The 22,088-nt window shown below is 32.5% G+C and overlaps 1 protein-coding gene across 1 annotated transcript in view; it reads right to left on the bottom strand.

Moving 5' to 3' along the window:
* Positions 1-22,088, bottom strand: part of LOC131945214 (ryanodine receptor) — a 70,996-nt gene that overhangs the window by 12,257 nt on the left and 36,651 nt on the right. Inside the window, exons 64-96 of the mRNA XM_059306242.1 lie at positions 21,759-21,849; positions 20,891-21,025; positions 20,439-20,602; positions 20,047-20,125; positions 19,870-19,959; positions 19,566-19,703; positions 18,139-18,204; positions 17,865-17,940; positions 16,948-17,071; positions 14,580-14,820; positions 13,925-14,046; positions 13,630-13,740; positions 13,154-13,392; positions 12,651-12,732; positions 11,562-11,588; positions 10,060-10,208; positions 9,783-9,918; positions 8,879-8,929; positions 8,631-8,752; positions 8,205-8,383; positions 7,903-8,061; positions 7,314-7,607; positions 5,673-5,732; positions 5,228-5,371; positions 4,858-4,970; positions 4,650-4,743; positions 4,359-4,526; positions 3,720-3,788; positions 1,434-1,533; positions 1,005-1,084; positions 743-819; positions 346-494; positions 139-227 (exon numbers count right to left, since the gene is read on the bottom strand). Coding sequence (XP_059162225.1) covers positions 139-227; positions 346-494; positions 743-819; positions 1,005-1,084; positions 1,434-1,533; positions 3,720-3,788; positions 4,359-4,526; positions 4,650-4,743; positions 4,858-4,970; positions 5,228-5,371; positions 5,673-5,732; positions 7,314-7,607; positions 7,903-8,061; positions 8,205-8,383; positions 8,631-8,752; positions 8,879-8,929; positions 9,783-9,918; positions 10,060-10,208; positions 11,562-11,588; positions 12,651-12,732; positions 13,154-13,392; positions 13,630-13,740; positions 13,925-14,046; positions 14,580-14,820; positions 16,948-17,071; positions 17,865-17,940; positions 18,139-18,204; positions 19,566-19,703; positions 19,870-19,959; positions 20,047-20,125; positions 20,439-20,602; positions 20,891-21,025; positions 21,759-21,849 — 4,018 coding nt within the window. The remainder of the gene's footprint in view (positions 1-138; positions 228-345; positions 495-742; positions 820-1,004; positions 1,085-1,433; positions 1,534-3,719; positions 3,789-4,358; positions 4,527-4,649; positions 4,744-4,857; positions 4,971-5,227; positions 5,372-5,672; positions 5,733-7,313; positions 7,608-7,902; positions 8,062-8,204; positions 8,384-8,630; positions 8,753-8,878; positions 8,930-9,782; positions 9,919-10,059; positions 10,209-11,561; positions 11,589-12,650; positions 12,733-13,153; positions 13,393-13,629; positions 13,741-13,924; positions 14,047-14,579; positions 14,821-16,947; positions 17,072-17,864; positions 17,941-18,138; positions 18,205-19,565; positions 19,704-19,869; positions 19,960-20,046; positions 20,126-20,438; positions 20,603-20,890; positions 21,026-21,758; positions 21,850-22,088) is intronic.

Here is a 22,088-nt window from a genome sequence, read left to right on the forward strand (position 1 = left end):
ATTGTTAAAGGATTTAATGTTCTAATTCCATACCGGACTGAAAGCTATAAATTAAGTGTGAAAAGTAATCTGATTGAGTCAATATGAAAAAATAAAATTTCATCAACAACACAACATTCAAAGATAAAACCAACATACTTGTAATCTGAGCAAATAGTCCACAGTGCAGATGATGATATTTACTGTTGTTGTATTGCCTGCTTGGGTTCTCAAGTAATTTTGGAATTCTGAAAGTTACAGTTGGCTAAAATGATTATTACAGTTAATAGAATATTAATAGAATAATTTTTTAAAGCTTTTGTTAATTTTATCTAGGTGAGATAGTTTGTGTAGAGTGTGACTTACCTAGATTGTGGCCCTCACAGAGAAGTTGTAGGAACCTGAAAATTTTACAGGTGACCTCAGCATCAGCTAGGTTACCAGCACCTGACTCTGTGCTCATGCCAAGGCCTTTGGCTTTGTTTGTTCTCTCAAATGCATCAAGGTCAAGGACACTGTACACATGTATTCATATCTCGTAAGTCAATAACTAAATTAAGCCTATTATTACAGGAATTATCTTACTTTGAATTGTAATTTTGGAATAATTTCTTTGTATAGTATGTCAAAAGCAATTGAGACGTATATAACATAAGTAACTAAATTGATTTTAATTTAAAAAAAACCCTTAACATCTCAGAATGGGTGTCTAAGTATAATACTAAAAGGCTTACTGAAAAGTGGTGGGACAACAAAAGGTTACCTGCACTGCTGCATCAGGCCAGATAAAGATGTAAAGAAACCAACATCTTTCTTGTCTTTCAATGACTGAAGCAATCTCTGTCATGGAAAATAATTGGTACTTCAAAATAATGAATTTAACAAACAAAATAACTTTGCTTCATTGAGATAGTACAATGCTGAAAATGATTAGTTGTAAAACAGCGTATGGAAGCAAATAATGCTAAAAACACACCTAGTGTTAGACAAATGTACAAATATAAACAAGTTCAATGTGTGTGTACCTTCTGTACTATTGTGTTACCACCCCTCAGCAGAGAGATTCCAAGCTCAATGGTCTTGGTAACCATTGGACCAGGTTCACCTGAAGTGTAGGAACATTTGTTGTTGTTACATCATAACATATCATAAAGCCAAATAAAAACTCAGAAATGAAACTTATTAATGTACTTATAACCTAAAGAAGTCAACTGTACCTCTGCTGGCACTGATGTACTGTAACACCATTTGAACAAACTTATTAATGTACTTATAAGCTAAAGAAGTCAACTGTACCTCTACTGGCACTGATGTACTGTAACACCATTTGAACAAACTTATTAATATACTTATAACCTAAAGAAGTCAACTGTACCTCTGCTGGCACTGATGTACTGTAACACCATTTGAACAAACTTATTAATATACTTATAACCTAAAGAAGTCAACTGTACCTCTACTGGCACTGATGTACTGTAACACCATCTCAGCTGCACCACGATCTGAAAGACGTGATTGTTCAAACAGTAGTTGCTGCTTCTCCATTTCTTGTTCCTAAACAAACAAAACATTTCAAAAATAAAATGAACATTAGAATACACATTAGTTGAAGAAATAACTAAATGAATGTACTTTGAAACAGGTATTCTTTAACTATAACTTGTGATTATTAAGATGGTGCAATACACCTCTTATTTTATAACAATTTAAAAAAAAAAAACAAAAGCAATTATGATATGACAAGCTGATAAAAGTATCCTGTATTCAATAAACATTTTTCTATTAAATGATTCCTTAGGTAATTTCTTATTAAAAATAGCCTCATGCACCATTGTCGGTAATTGACAATAAACAATGAAATGTAATTATTTTTATATTTTGTAATCTTGTAACTATGTTATTTTTGCTTTTTCTTAACAAAATAATTACTTATTATGCATTTCAGAGTGATATCTTTAAGCAAACACATTTTAAAACCCACCACTAAAGCTGAATAATATGTATCAAAAGAAATGATTAACCTGTATTTAGCAGTTCCATATTATCTCTATATTTAAAAACCACATGACTGCGATATGGTGGTTTTTTAAATATTGCATGAAGATATCCAGCTTAAATTATTGTAAAGAAAAGCTTTTTAAATAGCCCCATTTAACTATTCCACATTTAGAACAGCTTCTAATTCTTATTAAGCAATATGATAAAGATGGCATTTGTTACCTAAGACAGTGGAGCATGCATATTCAATAATATTCTAGATGATACAGCTGTTGTATTTTTATTATAATCTACCAAGGGGTAATGCAGGACAGAGTAAAAATTAAGACAGGATGGGTTTACACAAAACAATTCTCAACAAAGTTTAGGTTGTCATTATTCTAAGTTAATCTACAGTCTAAATTCTATGAATGATTTTATTAGCCAAGTAATTTTAACTAGCTTTAAATGATTAAAAAATAAATGACACTACTTACTAAATATTGAAAAATAATGTATCTATACATAGATTATCTATATATTTCATGTTAACTGCAGTGTATTAATAAACAATTAAACTAACATTTATATAAATGAAATTAAGGAGTTGAGATACTCAGTAGTACACTGACATAAAATAAACTACAACACAAATTTATTAACAACGGTATTATAATTAGATGATAATATCAGCCTTTGTAACAGAGACAACAGCTGACAAAAATTAACCAAAGTCATTATAGGCTACTTATTTACTTTTTGTGTTTATTCACAAGTGTAAATATTTACAATTAAATTTTTATTTTCGAACGTTGACCAAGGGGAATGCTGTCAAACACAACTTGAATCCACCCTACACAGATACTCAATTAACATGAAGTTTACACCAATAAAAATGGATCAGCAACTACTACAATGCAAACCAATACCTTCATAAACTCCACTTTTATCTTCAAATGCAGCCAAAAAGGTAGCAATTTTATAATTATAAAAATTCTAATACTTTGTAGATGGCTCTTTAAAATATGTTTTAATAACAGAGCAGTGAAAGCAAAACAAAAGTTTTTAAAGCTGTTTAGCATGCAAAAACTGGTAAAAATTCAAAATATTTAAAGATAATTGTTGTAAAAAAAAATTCATTATAATAATGTTAATGACAGGGAGGTAAGTATGGTTGGAGATTTGCATGGGTGATTAAAAACTTTTAATACAATTGGGTTGATTCATAAAAAATGAGACAGTAAAATCAATCAAGACAAGAAGAAAACAAAAGGCAATTAGGCAAATCTCCAACAACACTAAAGCAAAAACAATCTCAATACTGGAATAGTAGTTTTGCTGATAGTTTAATGAAGTTAGCATTGGCTTTCAAAGTATATAAACAATAGTGTGCTAGCATCTTTAGATTATTTGTGGAAACAAAATATTACTTCAATGATTTTCAACCCTAATTTGTCTACAACATATGGTATAAATACTCTATAACTGTTACATATAGGACATAAATTAAATGAAAAAAATATTTTTAAAATATTAGATTATTATGATGAGCTTTTTTGCTTTTTTAAAACGTTTTATTCATACTATCTATAAATGAATCATAATAATGCTAGAATGCTTGAAAATGTTTAAAAAATGTTAAAAAATACGATACATTATAAACAAATTGGAAAGAGATGGGATGAAGTGTTAGAAAGTTAGGATGCAAAGAAAGAACATAAAAGCTTAACCAATGGTTCTTGTGAAAATAGATGAGTATTTACCTCAAAAGATGGACCAGGACCCTCATCATTCTCTTCATCATCATCATCCTCATCTTCTCCACTACAACTCTGTAAGTATAAATATTTTACATTTTTAGTGAACCATTAAAAATAAAATTACTTATTTAAAAATAAGAGAGACTGATTAAAATATAACATGGGTCTAATCAATATGTTTAGATATCAATGTCTGAAATTTTTACAGTTTTTATAACCATGTTACAAAAACAGAGCAGAGAATACAAAAGTTAACTTTTAAAAATTGTCATTATATTTTTTTCATGTTCACGAAAAAGAATCATGATATAGTAATACTACTGCTTTTTCTTGAAGCAAAAATAGTTGTAAGCAGTAGTTACACTGACCAAAAGGTGACCTAACCACTGAGAGAACTGACCATTTGATGAATTATCAAAAGGGTGAATTGACAACAAGGTGAACTGAGCAAAGGGTAAGAAACAAACGACACACCTGGCTCATGATTTCAGCATAGGCCATGTACAGAGGGTAAGAAACAAATGACACACCTGGCTCATGATTTCAGCATATGCCATGTACAGAGGGTAAGAAACAAACGACACACCTGGCTCATGATTTCAGCATAGGCCATGTACAGAGGGTAAGAAACAAACTACACACCTGGCTCATGATTTCAGCATATGCCATGTACAGAGGATCGTCAGGGATACTTCGCTGCTGTTCCTTTGTGGCCCCTCTACTCAAGGTTGTTATCAACTGATTCAGTGGGTCAGGTTTCTTTTCCTCTTCCTCTTCTTTTTTGTCACCTTCTTCTTCTGCATGTGACTGCTGCATTAGCATGAAGGAAGAGCAAATGTATGAGTAGTCATAAAGCATATTTTTTATTAGAATAAATACTTTTGTAAGTTTAGGCCTTATAAAAATTAAGGCTAGATGACAGAGATAACATACAGTGAGGTCAACAATGAGAGCATTCTTGTCAGTCTCCTCTGTGTCTAACCAAAGCTGCTTGTAGGCTTTCAAGAAAAGATTGATGGCCCTGTGCCTGTAAGAAATGAATTACATCCAGAGTTGAGGTATATTTGTAAGGGAATGACTTCAAATCAGCTCTTACAATTGTTTGTGGACAAACTCAACCATACAAGCTCAGATATTCTACCTTGGTGTTCCGTGTAAAGGAATCATCCTAAAGCAGGCCATGACTGCTCTCTTCCTCTGTGAAGATATCACCTTTTTCCATGCACCCTTGCAGTACTGGTTAGGATGCTCAACCTAGATAAACATCAGGTGTATATTATTTTGGTTCACATTTAATTTATTAAATGTTTGTTTCCTTAAATTTTAAAATATTTTGCATTAAAATTTAATCAACATGTAGGGAAGCTGTACTTGTTTTTGGAAAGTAAAATTAAGTCTGACAATTTTGTATAATGAAAAAAATGGTTGATCAAATGTAATTAAAGTTATATGTATATAATAATGGGGGAACTCCCCACTGAAATGGGATGTTGTAGAACAGTTTAACTTACCATGTGTAAACCATGCATTACTTTAGCCATACTGATGATTCTTTCAATAATTTTCCCCTGAGTCAGTTGCATAGTGCCAGATGTTTTTGTGTCCCCAATTTTACGGTACAAGACTTTTTGCCACTGTACTTTCTCATCAATTGGCTGTTGTACAAAGGAAAAATAAGCTAATTAAATTGATATGGACAGATTTTAAAGAGACTAGTGACTACATATTACTTACCAAGAGAAAGAAATCAATAAATAAGTAAATGAAAATCTTTAATAAATTACATTGATTTGTTTTTCTTGAGATTTTAATAACACCAGCTTGTCTGAACTTAGAGTTTTTAAAATTCAATTATTTTCCTTTTCTCAAAGCTGTCTTATTTGAGGCCTATCACTGACAGCAGTGATCTACTCACCCAGTGTAGGTAGAGAGAGATTAAAAAAAACCCACACTTACCCCTTCATCTGCACCAAGATTGTTCATGAGGTAGTCTTCGATGTCTCCCTCCGCATCCTTCTGAAACATGTGATAATGAGAAACCTGTCCTGTATCTTACATGCTGGCACAATGCAGACAAGCATACACACAAGTGCTGTGTAAGTAGTGCAGTGTAAGTAGTGCTGTGTAAGTAAGCCCGAGGCAGTGATACACTGCCATGTGCTGGTTGTGTCAGAAATTAGCCAGCCAGTAGCACACACATGTAGTAATAACAGTTATATGACCACATTAGTCAGTCAGTAGCACACACTTGTAGTCATGACAGTTGTGTGACTAAATTAGTCAGTCAGTAGAAAATACATGTAGTAATGACAATTGTGTGACCAAATTAGTCAGTCAGTAGCACACATTTGTAGTAATGACAGTTGTGTGACTAAATTAGTCAGTCAGTAGCACATATGTGTAGTAATAACAGTTGTGTGACTAAATTAGCCAGTCAGTAATGACAGTTGTTTGACCAAATTAGTCAGTCAGTAGCACATGTTTGTAGTAATGACAGTTGATTGATCAAAGAGAAAAACCATCCAACTAGTTAAAATAGGTCTGAGCCATTAGCACCCCCCCCCCCAGGTCAATTACTGTCCCCTATGGATAATTACTCTTCTTTCATAATACATTTTATATTTATATCTATCCCTTCCTTCTCCTTATCCATCTACCTATTCCTCATCTTATAATTATCCTAAATAGTCTGGGGGTGGGGGTGACAGGGTGTTATTGATGGGGAGGGGGTTAATTTCCCAGTTAAAACAGATGTTAGATATCACACTAACATTTTTTTAATTTTAAGAAGATATTTTTATGCTTGCATTAGACGTCTCAAAACAATGTATACAACTGCTTGACTTTTTTTTAGATGTACAGCTGTTTATTTCAAATTAAAATCAACTGAACAGAAGAAATTATAATTTTTCTGCTTGATATTTGTAATGTAGCATATAATTTGTTAGCAAACAAAAACAGTGTGACAAAAACTTGTGAATAAAAGTTAGCGGCTGCTGGTTACTCCTCATTTACTGCACACCATTGAAAGTAATTCAACACAACTACCAGAAGATCGCACAGCACATTGGCTGATTATGATGCTATTATTATAATCCTACACTTAGTGCACACTGTTAAAATATTTATCAGTTACCATGTACTATAGACTTAAGACACTAAAATGTTAATTAATAGGCGTTAAAATCACAGAGAATTATTTTGTTATTCAGTTATCCATCAAGGTATAATTTTCAGTTATTTATGATTGTTGTTATAGTTAATATGTTATTGAACACCACAGTAAACATCTATAAATTTGGACTTAAATGAAAATGATACAACTTTATAAAAACTAAAAAATTAAATATAGTGAGAAATATAGTGGCCAATGAAGGCTCTAGAATAGTAAGTTTTAAGGAACTTAAGTTTTAAAAATTCTTGCATTAATATTGAAATTTTTTAAAACATGATTTTTATGCCCTATACATTTTATTATCAAATGTTTTTGTGAGAAATTTTCATATTTTTAAGAAAATTAAAAATAAAATAATATAATCTAAACCGTAGTAATTAACTTAGATAAAAGAACATTATAAAGGAAACAATGTCACGAACCTGGAGAAGCTTCTGCTTGGCTTGCTGCAGCAGCTCTTGCTCCCTCCCACTGAAGTAGCTCAAGCCAACGGGCACCAATCTCTTAAGGCAAGCAACATTCAGAGAATTGTGAGGCTCCAGGCGTTTCTTCTCTCTACGTTTTCCTCCTGAAGCCCGTTTGGTGGGCACTTGGTCTTGTGAGCCAGACAACATTTTCTTTGGTACAGACAGGCGGATGGCCTGGCTGGGCATGATGAGGGCCATGTTGTCTATCTCATTGTGAGCAACAAAGTTCTGTTCTTCTCGTTTGAAAAACTGAGGCAATCAATAATATGAAACTTTAATACTTTGTTAAGGCAATTAGAGACAGCGAAGCTCTAAATATATATTTTAGTTAAATGCACTGTATGTTTAAAAAGAACCAAATAGTTTGTGGCAAAATAAAAAATAAAAAAAAGACCAACCAATAATTAGAAATGTCTAACATTGATAACAAAAGAAGAACTATCAGTGAGTTTGATGACAAAAAAAGACATACCAAGATGACAAAAAAAGACTTACCAGTAATGACAAAAAAAAAGACCTACCACTGATGACAAAAAAGACCTACCAGTGAGTGTGACCACATTGAAAAGATTTCAGCCACACATGAGAAAAGCTCTTCTGCCTCAGGGGTTGGATTTTTCAGCCAATGGGAGCGGTGCTGATCAACATACTTGATGAGTAGAGGGTAGAAGGCATAGATGTCTCTCACCAATGTACCAAATTTCTGTGGATCAAAGCCATTTGTTACAACTAAAGTAGATTCTAATCAACATTTTAATAAACTAAACAATCAAACAAGTAAATGTATAGTTGATATTGTAGAAAATATGTATACATGTGACTATCTGCAGGTTAAAAAATAAATACCTCTTGTACATATTGTTCATAATCTTCACTTCCTTCTATGGCCTGCCTCTTTTCTTGAGCCAATCTTTTCTCCATTGCTTCCACCAAACTGGCATTTTCTCTCAACTTTTTAGCAATGGGCAGAAAATGGTCTTTGATCATTTCAGGAGTGGAGTTACAGATGATAGGCTGTGTCCGAGCTGAAAATTTATTTTAAGGTTATAAGATTTCAATTTTATTACACAGAAACACCAAGGAAAAATATTTTATACTACACTTAATACAGTCAGTACTTTTATTTCACAACTGCTATGTTATAAATAATTATACATTAAAAAAACTGTGTTACTCTCAGTTTTCTTTAATATCCTTACAAAATGTATCAAACTATGAAAAGAGTATATTGGTCCTTATATATTTATTCCTAAAACAAAACAAACAACTTACTAGCAATCCTGTTCATCCATGGAGCGTCCTCAGTGCCAATGTTACTAAGGATCAGTTTCAGCACATTACCTAGCACAGCATTCATTTGCTGAGCTGTAACATCTGTTACATAATTTCTGGGTCTATGCAGAAAAAAGATAGTTTGTCTTAATTCAAGAAACACAAATACATTTATTTTAAATAATCATGTTGATTTACTAAGCTGTTTACTTAAAGAAAACAAAATTTTTTGATGTTTTTTTCTTTACCTTTCAGTGTGAGTTCCATCAGGTCCATATTTCAACCAGTAAGGGAGGTAGCTTAAAAATTGAATTTAAATTATTATTTTCTTTTTTAACAAAAAAAAATAAAGTAATTCTGTGTAATGAAACAACTGACCAACATGTGGCTGGTGCTTGATGTGTAATTTTAACAAGTGTCCAGCATAGCCTACATATAGCTGGTGTTTAATGTGTAATGAAACAAATAACCAGCATATGGCTGGTGTTTGATGTGTAATGAAACAAGTGACCAGCATATTGCTGGTGTTTGATGTGTAATTTTAACAACTGTCCAGCATAGCCTACATATAGCTGGTGTTTAATGTGTAATGAAACAAATAACCAGCATATGGCTGGTGTTTGATGTGTAATGAAACAAGTGACCAGCATATGGCTGGTGTTTGATGTGTAATTAAAATAACTGACCAAGATAGCCAACATATGGTTGGTGTTTGATGTGTAATTAAAACAACTGACCAGCATAGCCTACATATAGCTGGTGTTTAATGTGTAATGAAACAAATGACCAGCATATGGCTAGTGTTTGATGTGTAATTAAAACAACTGACCAAGATAGCCAACATATGGTTGGTGTTTGATGTGGAATTTTAACAACTGTCCAGCATAGCCTACATATAGCTGGTGTTTGAGGTAAAATGAAACAAGTGACCAGCATATTGCTGGTGTTTGATGTGTAATTAAAACAACTGTCCAGCATAGCCTACATATAGCTGGTGTTTGAGGTAAAATGAAACAAGTGACCAGCATATTGCTGGTGTTTGATGTGTAATTAAAACAACTGTCCAGCATAGCCTACATATAGCTGGTGTTTGAGGTAAAGTGAAACAAGTGACCAGCAAAGTCAAGATGTGGCTGGTGTCTGATGACCTACCTGCACACCATAGGCAAGGTAACCTCAATGACATGTGGGGCCTCCTGATATTTCCCCCCTGAGTGGGCCAAACCCTCAATTTCAGTCACAATTTTCTCAAGTGATGGCACATTCTCTTTCAACTGATCCATGACCTCTGTTGATGAATATTTTTTTTTAAATTTTTACTCTCTAATTAAAAAAAAAACAACTTATAAATTCATTTTAGTAATAAAAATTGTAACAATAAACATTGAAACCAATAATCTAAAAATTAGATAGGTTGGTGGATGGTTACCCTGAGCTTCTAAAGAGTGCTCTGAGATCTTGCCCTCAAGACCAAACAGGATGGAGTGTTTGTTGAACTTGTTTTTCTCAGGTTCCAGGAAGGCTACAGGAAAACAGCTGGCAAATGAGCCAACACACTCACCCAAGGCTGGTCGATGTCTTTAATGAGAAGCAGTTAATTAATTACAGTTAATACTGTACACATACATTAATACAAATATGGAATAATAAATTACAAATATAACTCCCTCTTGAAAACAGTTGTTTCGATAGCAATCCTAAGACAACTATCATAAAATATAAGCAAAAAATAAATAAAAATAAAATCATAAAATAAACTGTCACAAAGAAGTGATTTTAAGAATGTGATTTAACATTTTTGTTTTTCAAAGAGGATTGCTACTGGATAGCTTCAAGTAAATTTTAAAATTAATTAAAGAACATATGGTTAGCGTTGTGATAACACATGCATGCATTAGAGTAAAATCATCACACAACACACTAATTACAGCAATTATTTTTCTCACTTCTATATAAATCTAGAACTTGTTATCTTCAATACCGGTAAAAAAACACAACTCTATATTACTGTTTAAGAATTCATGTTTATCTCCATACAGTTATTGAGTGAGGCAACTAATAATGCAGTATAACACTTAGCACTAGCCAACACATTCATCTAAGATCAAATTAGTTTTTGTCAACAGAATAAAGTTGAGCTGTATTCTAAGTATTTTTATACCAGGAAATTAAATGGTAATACCTGTAGTGTTAAAATAAAACTTAAAATAAATATTTGTTTTCAACAAAGGACACAAAAATAACAGTGTACATTTTGAAAAAAAAAATTTGGGATAGTGTGGTTCTATAACAAGCTTTTGCTGAGAATTAAAAAATAAAATGAAGTGATAGTACCTTAATACATTTTGTTCACTTAAACACACAGTAATATTAAGTCAATTTTGTATAAAGACAATTCAAAATCAATAATGGGTGAATAGTTTATTTATTCTTTAAGTTTATGACCAGAGTCAAAACTTCAAACAGCAGCACTACAGTTTGTTTGTAATACAAATTCTACTGCAGCTAATTATTCAATGAGAGCACAAAGAATAATCTCATGCTACTATAAGTACAGTTTTAGCTAAGAAGTATTACTGCTAATAGAGCATAGTATGTTACATTAGTATTAATATTTACTACACACTTTCCTATTATAGTGAAATATTATGGTGAAATATTATAGATAAATATTATTTATGGCCAACTGATTTAGATGTAATAGATATGGATGGCATTACTGTGTAAATTATTTAACTGTGTTATATTAAAAAAGCTGATTTGGTGGATTAAAAAAGTAAAATGTGTTTAATGGCCAAAGCAAACACACATTATTTTAAATGGGATTGAATCTGTTATATCAACAAAGAAAAAAAACAGTCACTAATTTATATGCATCACACAGAACATGAAAGGCTAGTTAATATGGACACCGTCCACACAATAAAATACCTGGCCAGTTCCGCCTGGATTGTTTCTCTACAGCACATTGGAGAAACAAGGAAAGCGTGTGAGACAAATGATTCATAGCAGCAATACCCATTTGGATTCTCAAATTTTGATTACGTGTGCACCGGTAAATATACCTATTCTTTATCTCAATATGCCTTATTTTATTAAGTTATGTATTAAAGAGTTCTTTCTAAGTAATTGTTATTGTTTTTTTTTTTTAACTAAAGAATTTCTTTGATTAGTTGAAACAAAAATGTAGGCTAAATGTTAAGGTATAAACTAAAACAAAAACAGCATGATCAAAACTGAGATTTTAAAGAGAACAAAACATACAAGATAAAACTTTATTGGACATAAAATGTAAATAAGAATGGAAATTTTTTTTAATGCTACAATATCAAACTTAGCAGCTCATGTGCTACTCTGACTCCTCTAAGTAATGGCACAAAATTGAAGGAATTCTTCTATACTTTTTAAGCAGCAAAACAAATTGCTGCAAGATTATCCAACACAAAGCAAACATACAAAAGCACATGTTGGAATCCTCTTTTTATAATTTAAGGCTTCCTTCATAAATGTGTTAAGAAATGCAGAAGATGTTGCCTGTTGAAACATTCATAAGTTTTAAGGCCACCTTAAGAAACAGATTGGCTTAAACAGCAAAGAAGAAACATTACAGAACAAAGTTACAAAGAAACAAAGAGTTGCCGGCAAAGTAACCAAAACAGAAAAGAATTCTGAAAATTTTTATTTTTTTTTGCTTCATTGGTAGTTTGAAATATAAGCAAGTAATCAACGAATGAAAATTTTTAATCCTATTTTTTAAACATTCCAAAATAATCTGAGTCATGATAAATTGTTCTTGAAAAAAATAAGGCTACTAATAAAACATCTTGAAATCCCTGTAGTTTTTAAAAATTGTATGAAACATAAAATCATGTTTAGATAAAACTAGTCATGTGTGCTAATTTTGTATTGGTAAATGCCCAATTCTAATAAAATAAAAGATATTCAAATGAATTATATTTTTAAAAGCCATAACCTCCAAATGTGGGTAAATTAAAACATATTGACTGTCAGTCAACCTACCTCTGGGCAAAAGTGGAACTGTTGGTTCCCAGTGTGTATAAGGCATTCAATATTCTGTAGCAAGCAAGCTGGGTATCACCAACTGAGTGGGAGCAGTCAAAAAGCATGGTTAAGGTAGCAGTCATAAAGCATAATAATGGAATCAGTCATAAAGCATAGTAGTGATGTCAGTCAAAAAGCATAGTAATGGAATCAGTCATAAAGCATACTAGTAATGTCAGTCATAAAGCATAGAAATGGAATCTGTCATAAAACATGGTAATAGGATCAGTCATAAAAAATAACAGAGCAAGAGGAATATCATATTAGCTTAAGACAGGTGAAAATGTTACGGAAAAATTCTCCTATTTGTTAACCTTAATTCCTTCTGCAGAAATATAGTACTTCTTTAAATCAGCTTATAAACAAGTATTTGCAGTGCTATTTAGTTTTTGTCAAAATAGTTTCACTAGCATTAACATAATTATTGAACAGTTTCACAAGCTGAGAGCATGCATACTAACCTAGCATATCTGCCCCAAACTGGTTATGTCCTATGTGGTCAAAGAGTGATGACAAAACAGGGAGCAAAACCATGTGCACATAGTCAAGAGAGGTGGCGCCACGTGTAATGGTGCCCTTGACATGGCTGAACCTCTCCTTGATCAGGTTGTCCATCACTAGAGCCAGATCATCAGCAGCATTGTTAAAGAATGGAAGAAGGGAAGATCGAACAAATTCAGGGCTGTTTTTTACTACTGATCTGTAAAATAATCAATAGCAAATAATATTTATTGACCTCACAACATTTATGTATGTGCTAAAGTCTAACTTTTTAAACAATATTATTTTAATAACTTTTAAAGCTGTAAATTGTAAATTTGTAAAAACTATTGTAAAATTTGTTAAAATATTGTGATTTACTAGCAGTTTAAAAACATTTGTGTACTTTCTAAGACTAGTCAATACAAATTATAAAGAAAAAAATCCAAATTCCTACTTAAAATCAACAGCTTGAACCATGACCCTCAAGCAGCGCACAGATATGTTTACATCATGGCCAAATGCTGTAATTTTGGCTCTCAAAGTTTGAGCCAGTCTACAGAACAAACTGAAAATAAATTGGAAAAGGTTTAATTAAAAAACTTGTAGCAATAATTCTAAGTTACTTAATGATCATTTTGGTTTTGTTTTCTCTAACAGAACATTAAAAATAATATTAAGTCCATTACACGAATAAACTGGTCGGAGTGGATATTCATCAAAATTCTAACATGTTGTAAAATGTAGCCTACCTGGCAGTCATCTCTTTCTCCTTGAAAGATGCCATGCTGTGGTTTCCTTGGGGTGAGTTTGGTGATGCTATAAAATAGGCTTGGTGGGCGTGGAAGTAGCGCTCAACAAATGGCAACACAACCTGTCAGGTGACAACAAGATCATAACTTTGGTGCTCTATTCAGTGTTAATATATAAGATTATTTCAATATTGTAACGAGACACAGAAAGATATATTGCATAGACTGAATAACAAAAAGTGAACCCACAATCTTAACAACACATTGGCTAGTATTTTCCTTGCTAGTACAATTTCATGTTTGGACCAGTTTGTTACTCTTTACAAGAAAGCTTTATTAGTTTTTTTTGCATTCAAAGGATGAAGACTTTGGTAAAGTGCTATTTAGCAAAGGCTAATGATTTCTAACTTAATGTAACTTTCTTCTAAGCTTAATGACTAAGACAATGACATCTACTAGGCACAGCATTTGACTTATGAAAGCCATGCCGAAAATTCTGTCCACTGGCAATAAAATGCTATTAATTATTTTGTTAAGTAAAATTGATCTCATATTTATTTTTAGGCTTCTTAAGCGCCCAAAGTACTTGAATAAAACTAATGTAGGCCTTTAGTTTCATTCCTATTTAAAGAACACAAAAAAAAAAAAATCCCACCTTTCCAAAAAATTTGACATCTTCTGTGGCTGTGGAGTAGCTGTGTCTACGTGAGAACCTGGTGGAGGGCTTGCTCATCTGCATGTTGACAGATGCTTTGTCCAGGTACTCCAGCAGTTTCTCCAGCAGGCTGTAGGCAAACCTCCTCTCTGTGGCAGACACGCCAACACCGCTGTCAGCGTCTGTCTCTCTACCACCTCTGGGATGGGATTCACGCCGAGGATCAATACCCAAATCCCCACTTTAGGTATGGAGGAGCCACAACATGGACACAGAGGTGTTGTCATCAATGATTGTAGAACCATAGAATCAAAGGAAGGTGGGACACCAAGCAGAACCAAATCAACCAAAAATGTTGACAACCACATCGGGAAGAATGAAAAAAAAAACATCAAACATTAAATATCAATTTGAATTTGTTAAATGCTGACAAAATAATTAATCTTTTAAAACATCAATATATTACACATACAATATTTTTCTAAATATTTTGTAAACATACACATTTAGAAATAATTATAGAAAGTAGCTATATCGAACTGATTAGATTTGCCATACTCTTAAGATTTCTGTTTTCTTACAAAATATATATATAAAATAATCAAACACTTCTTTTATATACAAGTGATGATCACATGAAATTAATGAAACTAGAAACTGTACTTTAGAAATCATAAATGAGCTCCATGCATCATTTGCTACTAATTAAGAAAAAAAAGTGAACATAAAAGTAGACAAGAACCTCTACTAAGAAGAAGCGTATATATATATATATATATATATATATATATATATATATATATATATATATATATATATATATATATATATATATATAATTTATAGTTTCTTTACACAAAGAAATAAATCAGGATAAACAGTGCTTAAACAATTGAAGTGCTCAAAATAATTCATGCAAGGAAACTAAGTATCTAATTTACATCTTAGTATAATCCCAAACTGAAAGGAAAAGCTGTAAAGGCAATTGCTATAATCTCAATCCCATGCTACTAATAAAAATAATGTGTAAACATTGATACATTTTCAGGCTATACGTTCTACTATGTAGTAAAAAAATCTAATCCAAAACCTAGAAGACAATGAGTATATTGTAATAGAAACCAGTGCAAGCCATGTAATCCTCTTCAATAGAAATGTTTGTGTTTGAACTTTATTTAAACAAAATTGTATTTAATTTTTTATAATAATTCCAATAATAAAATGTTAACATATGAATTAGTTGTTTCAACAAAAATTTAATTTTTTTTAAACTGGGATTAACAGACTGCACTGTGGAGTATATATTTGGAATATATGAAGCTAAGAGTTTGAAACAGATAAATAAGAGCAAGCTCACCATTTTGGATTATTTATTGTATTCAAAACAAAGTTGCGTCCAACAATGCATGAATTATGAAATGTGCAGTGTTTTTATAAAATACAATAAAATCTCAAAATGATTCATGGTAAGTAGTTCAAGTAGTCTGGGATGCAGATTACTGATGAGGTTTAAAAATTTGTATGAATGGTGTAATGAAAACTGGTTTCCTGAATTACATAACAGTATTCTTTTTGCTATACGAAATTAGATACTATAAGTAAATGTATAATGCTATATCAATATTCTAATGTTAAATCAATGATTTGAAAGTAACTTTAAATGTTTTGTGGAAAGCGATTTCTAGAGTTTAAGTGGACTGGTTTTAACATGTGGAGCTGAGTTTTGTTTATCCAGTGTTGAGTTATTTTGTTTACATATATAACTCAGCTGTCAAAATTATTAGATATAGGCCTACTACATCTATATATGATAATGATGTGCAAAAATGAATGAAAATCAAAATTAGATACAATAAGCACAATTTACAGACATTAAAATGTATTTGGGGGAAGAAATGTGAGACTTTTGCCTAGACAGACCAACATCTCTAATGCATTAGACAGGTTTGTGAACTTCTCTAAGGTAGTGCCATGCTGTGAATGTGAGTTTTTAGCAGGCAGGGGAGACCACTGTCAGCTGTTCATGCCGCACTGGCAACATCAACACACTGTGAGCTGCTGGCTAATCATGCTGGGGTTAGCTGTGAGCATTGATCTACTTCAGTGTTTTCTCAGCATGACATGCATGCTCACTGTTAACATTCACTGTCAACATTGGACATGAGAACTGATACATTTCTCCTTAACATCAGTCTTAACACCAGCACTCACACAAGCTATGGAATGGTGTCATTTCTTTAACTGGCCTAGACAATGGACAACATCTCAACTAAATCTCAACTTCAGTAAAAAGCTGCCACATTTTTTGACAGTGGTGTATTAAAGCAAATCATCATATTTTCTGTAACAGGATAGATGACAAACCCACCTGGTGATTCTGAAGCCCAAAAACTGCAAGAATCTCAGCAGCTCCTGAGCCTGCTCTCTGTCTTTTCTCTTCTCCTTGTCAGTCAGGATGTCATAGGGTACAAGTTGGGGGTGTACACCTCCCCCTGGGGTAGACCAGACATCAACAGTAATCAACATGTAGCGGCAAATATTTGGGTCAATATCCATAAACAAACATGAACAAATTATAATCTATCAATATCAATAATGGATCAGCAACAAGCATCACGAAAAGTTCGGCCATCTCCATTACCACAAAAATTAGGATATTTAACTCTAATGTCAAGGCAGTTCTGCTGTATGGAGCAGAGACATGGAGAGTCTCCAAGGCAAGCACAGCAAAGATACAGACCTTCATGAATAGATGCCTTAGACAGATACTGAAACTGAGATGGCAGGACAAAGTGCCGAACTTGGAACTATGGAGGAAAGCTAGGCAGGAGCCTATAGGTGTGCAAATAAGAAGGAGGAAGTGGGTGGGTCACACACTGCGAAAGGCTCACACAAATGTTACACGCCAAGCGCTTGAGTGGAACCCCCAGGGAAAGTGGAAGAGAGGGCGCCCAAGACAGACCTGGAGGTGGAGTCTTTTTGAAGAACTGAAGCCAATAGGGATGTCTTGGGAGATGTCAAAATTAATAGCCGAGGATAGGAAGAAATGGAAGGAAATGGTGGAGGCCCTATGCTCCATAAGGAGCAAAGAGGACTAAGTCAAGTAAGTCAACAAGCATCACAATGTGGTCAACATACAACAACGTACATCAACAATTGATCTACATCTAGCACCAAACACTAACACTTTATCCAAATTCATCAGATATCTCTGATTTAACAAAAGGATATTTCCTTATGTACATTTGTTAATAAAGCAGTATAGATAAAGGAAGCAGCCCATACCGATAGAATCAAGTTCCTCTCTCTTCCTTTTTGCCCACAAGTCATGTGCATTTTCTGACAGCCTCTCAGCCATTGTCTGGAATCAAAAGAATTGAGCTTATAAAATACATTGTTGCTTGTTCTTTTAAACTGCTAACTAAAAACAGCTGTTAATTTTTCATTATGATACATTCAAATAAATTTACTAATAAGTTTCTTATAAATTCTAATTGATAAATTTAATTTAAAAATATAATAATAAATAATTTTAAACATACAAATTTGACAAACTTACAAGAATCTCTCTTGTCAGAGTGATGTTTCTCAAGTCATAAGGTCTGGGACTGTAACCATGTTCATACTAAATTTAAAAAGTAATTGTATATAAAATATTTAATGGATTAAAACAGCTCTAGATCAGGGCTAGAAAATTCAGTTTATTATTGGAATGAATGAAAAACTTCCCATTTAAGATATTGTAACTTTTAGTTATGATATAAAAGTTAATGCTTAATTTATGTATAATTTATTGTAATAAAAAAAGTGCTCCAAAATAGTAGAGGACCACAACACTGCAGAATCACCACCACCTCTTCAAACAAAGAGAGAAATTCAAAGTGAGTTAATATAGCAGTCACTTTTTAGCAAGGAGAATCAAGGAGTAATCTTAGGCCACACTTTAAGAAAAAGGTAATCGTTATCCAAAATTTAAAAGGGTTATCTTTCCATGATGAAATTCATAGGGGGAGAAGGCATATCAGGGGAGACGATCAAGTATGAAAACAAAGAGAAGATTGACAGCATAGAGGCATTAGTCTACCTGTTGTTCAGGATTCAAAGTCAAAAGAGATATATAAAAAGATGTATATCATTATTTATGTAATCTATCTAAACATTTTACTAACAATGATCAAATAATAGCAAAACAATGCTAACTAATTATTCTAAAAAAAAAAAACAACAACAGGATAACTAAAAAGAGAAAAAACAACTATTGAAGACAATTCTGTAGCTAGGTATTGTCAGCATCAGAAATATAAGTAAAATTTAGCTACATAAATTGTCTTGCCTACTCAACTAAATATGACAGTGAAAACTACATCAGACTATCACTAGTTGAAACAAGTTTTTTCTACTGTATATAGATCTAGATCAACAGAAACAATGACATTCTGAAAATACTCCAATTATATTGGTAATTTTTTGGAGTAATTTGTAAATAAGCTCTATTTTGTAGTATAAATTAAGTGACAGTTACTCTGTTTAAGTTAAGAGAAACTTATCTGATTTTCTAATTAAGTAGTCTTATTCTAGAGGCAATTAAAGGGTGTAAATTATTGTTACTTTATGTTTATGTCTATGTACATATTAATAGAGTTTGAAGTAAAATGGTATGGGAGAGGTAAAATATGGTTTAATTAAAAAATGAACTAAGTACAAGTATCAGAAAATCATTTCACAGCAAATCTCTAGAGGTCAAACCAAAACAAGATGTAGAAGAAGCAGTTTTGACTACATATTGCATTTAAGTTTTAATTTTATTTGTAATATTTCTTAGAATTAAAATTTTATTATTTAAGAAATTAAAGGTATAATGTGTAAAAGAATGATTAACTCTGCTTCTTCCAGCTCAAAGCATAATAAAAACAGTAGGCTATGAAAAGTTTGCTTTGGTCTGCGTGCTGATATTGAAAAGACCTCCTGTACATTGTTTGCATTCACCACATTGGCTTTGGAGGTCCTTCTCTTGATGCTCTCCCTGTTGGAGGTGAACCGTGTCTGGTCTTGTTCCAGTGTCCAGCCCCAGGCTAACATAGCCTTGAGTGATTCTCTCGCTGGGTTCATGTATCTGGCCTTTGACTAACAACAAAAGATTATTTTTAAAATTTAATTTTTTACAAAATGGACGTGCCTGTTAAGGTGAATAAAAACAAGTATTCAATCTTTATAATTTGTTTTGTTGATTAAAAAATATTTTAATAACATGGATCAAGTTATAAGTTAAATTTGTTAGTCTGATACAAACCCTATCATCTAGGAGATGGTAAGGCTTTAGAAGAGGATGTATTTTTCTGTCATCATCATATGTGTTGCCAAATTGCCAGCCTTGCTCAATCTAAATTATAAAAAGATTTAGTTTAGCCTTATAGATGTACTCTATGTAACTGAATAATTGATATGGACATGTGTTAAAAACAGTTACCTTCTTCACAGCCCAGCAGTCATGGAAGTGCTCAGCATACTTAGTTACAGCTGAATCCAATGACTGGTTTAAGTTCACTCTGAAAGATGTGTTCCACAATAACACATTGTTAAAGATATGGGATTTTGCTAGTATGCAACTGTGGCAATTATTATTCAAAAATATCTTATAAATTAAGGTTCAGGCTATATTCCAATTCTGATCTGGCTTTTACAATTATTTATTTTCTATAAATGTATAAACTTTGTTGCAAGCTGGGTAAAAGATCATGTTAATTAATTTTTTTTTATAAGTTCATAGTTAAATCATTTCTTGATATATTTCCTTAAAATTTTTATGTGTTATTATGGCTATATTTTATTAAAATGTTAAGCTGGCCAATGATGTCCTACCTGGTAGTGTCCACTGGTTTGGGGTTGTAAGCCCCATCTAGGTCTACAGATGTTTGTCTCAGCCAACTGTCATCATGATGACTGAGAGCATAGTCAGGTGACAGAGCACAGCCAATAGCTGACAAGCATGGTAAGGCTTTTGAGAATAGCTCAGGGTCATATGCCTATGGCGAGAGGCAATAATAGCAGAATAAATAACTTTTACTGATTCTTGACTATTAGAATGCAAAAAGAGAATATTTACAACATTAGAAACATTATTTTGTAACTTTTTACACACTGGTAAACTGACAAGAAGGTTTTAGTGACTATCATTTTCACAACTTGACCAGTTGCTGTTATTATTCAAGCAAAAAATTTGTTTTTTGAAATAAGTTTTAATTTTAAATTTTTTCCTGAAAAACATTCACATTAACTATAAAAATACTGGCAGTGATAATAATAGTACTTACCCTCTTTGCTAATGAATCAAAGATGCCTTGGAACAACATCATGGTGAGCCTCTTTTCTTCTTCACTGGCCACTGAGCCTCGTCCTGCTCCAGATGCATAATAGCTGCCACTTCTCTCATAATGTGATGTGAGGACCTGACAGAAACAAAATAGTTTCCACATTACTCTTATAATAGCTGCCACTTCTCTCATAATGTGATGTGAGGACCTGACAGAAACAAAATAGTTTCCACATTACTCTAATAATAGCTGACACTTCTCTCATAATGTGATGTGAGGACCTGACAGAAACAAAATAGTTTCCACATCTCTGCTCAATACAATATTACATATGTAATGGACTGGATAGCTGGTTGCAAGATGATGAGAGATGTGTAGCTTAGAGGCCATTTTTTTTCATAGTATGCTTCACTAAGACTTCAATCTATCATAGGAGACTTTCAAGACACAAAGAAATTATCACAAAAGGCCATATACAACATGAGCTTGTACTTCCACAATACAACAGAACTTTCAATCTGGACCCAACCTTCTGATGGGACCAGACATAAACACAAACTTCCATCAAGGCCAACAAGATGAGCATGCCTTAAACTTGCACACTCCTCTCAACTATCTCACATATAAATGTAACACTTGTCTGCTATGTCACCTTGCACTATGCAAAAATCTCCTACTACACAAATACTCTCTATAAATAAACACTCTATTTTCACTTTTATGGTTTACAACTGTTTTTCATCTCAGCTCATCCAGGTATATAGTAATGTAACTTGGAGTAAGAAAAATATGTAGCATGATTTTCTATTAGAGAAACAATACATTCGTAATGAAGCAAAAACAGTTATGCTAGTTATATTTAACTTACTCTTAATGGAACAACAGCATGTTCAGATAGGGCAGGGACATCCACAGTAAGTTTCCTAAGGAGGTTTGTCATCAGTGGAAGTCTGAGTTCTCTGTTAACAGAGGAAATTTTATTTAATTGAATTGATTTTTTTATTTCAAGCAATTTTAAAAGACATTCTAGCAGCCATATATATAAAAATGACAATGGAATGTGCCTTGTGTGATTGCAGGGAACAGAAAATTCTTATGTTTGTGATAATATACAACTTGGGGGCTAAGAAATGTAAACATACATTTTGTAGACCTTAAAATTAAAATAAATTTTAAAACATTTTAAAAAAAATTATAG

The sequence above is a fragment of the Physella acuta genome, unplaced genomic scaffold, assembly GCF_028476545.2.
Source record: "Physella acuta isolate Inbredline_101_S28 unplaced genomic scaffold, ASM2847654v3 ptg000531l, whole genome shotgun sequence".
Classification (NCBI taxonomy): domain Eukaryota; kingdom Metazoa; phylum Mollusca; class Gastropoda; family Physidae; genus Physella; species Physella acuta.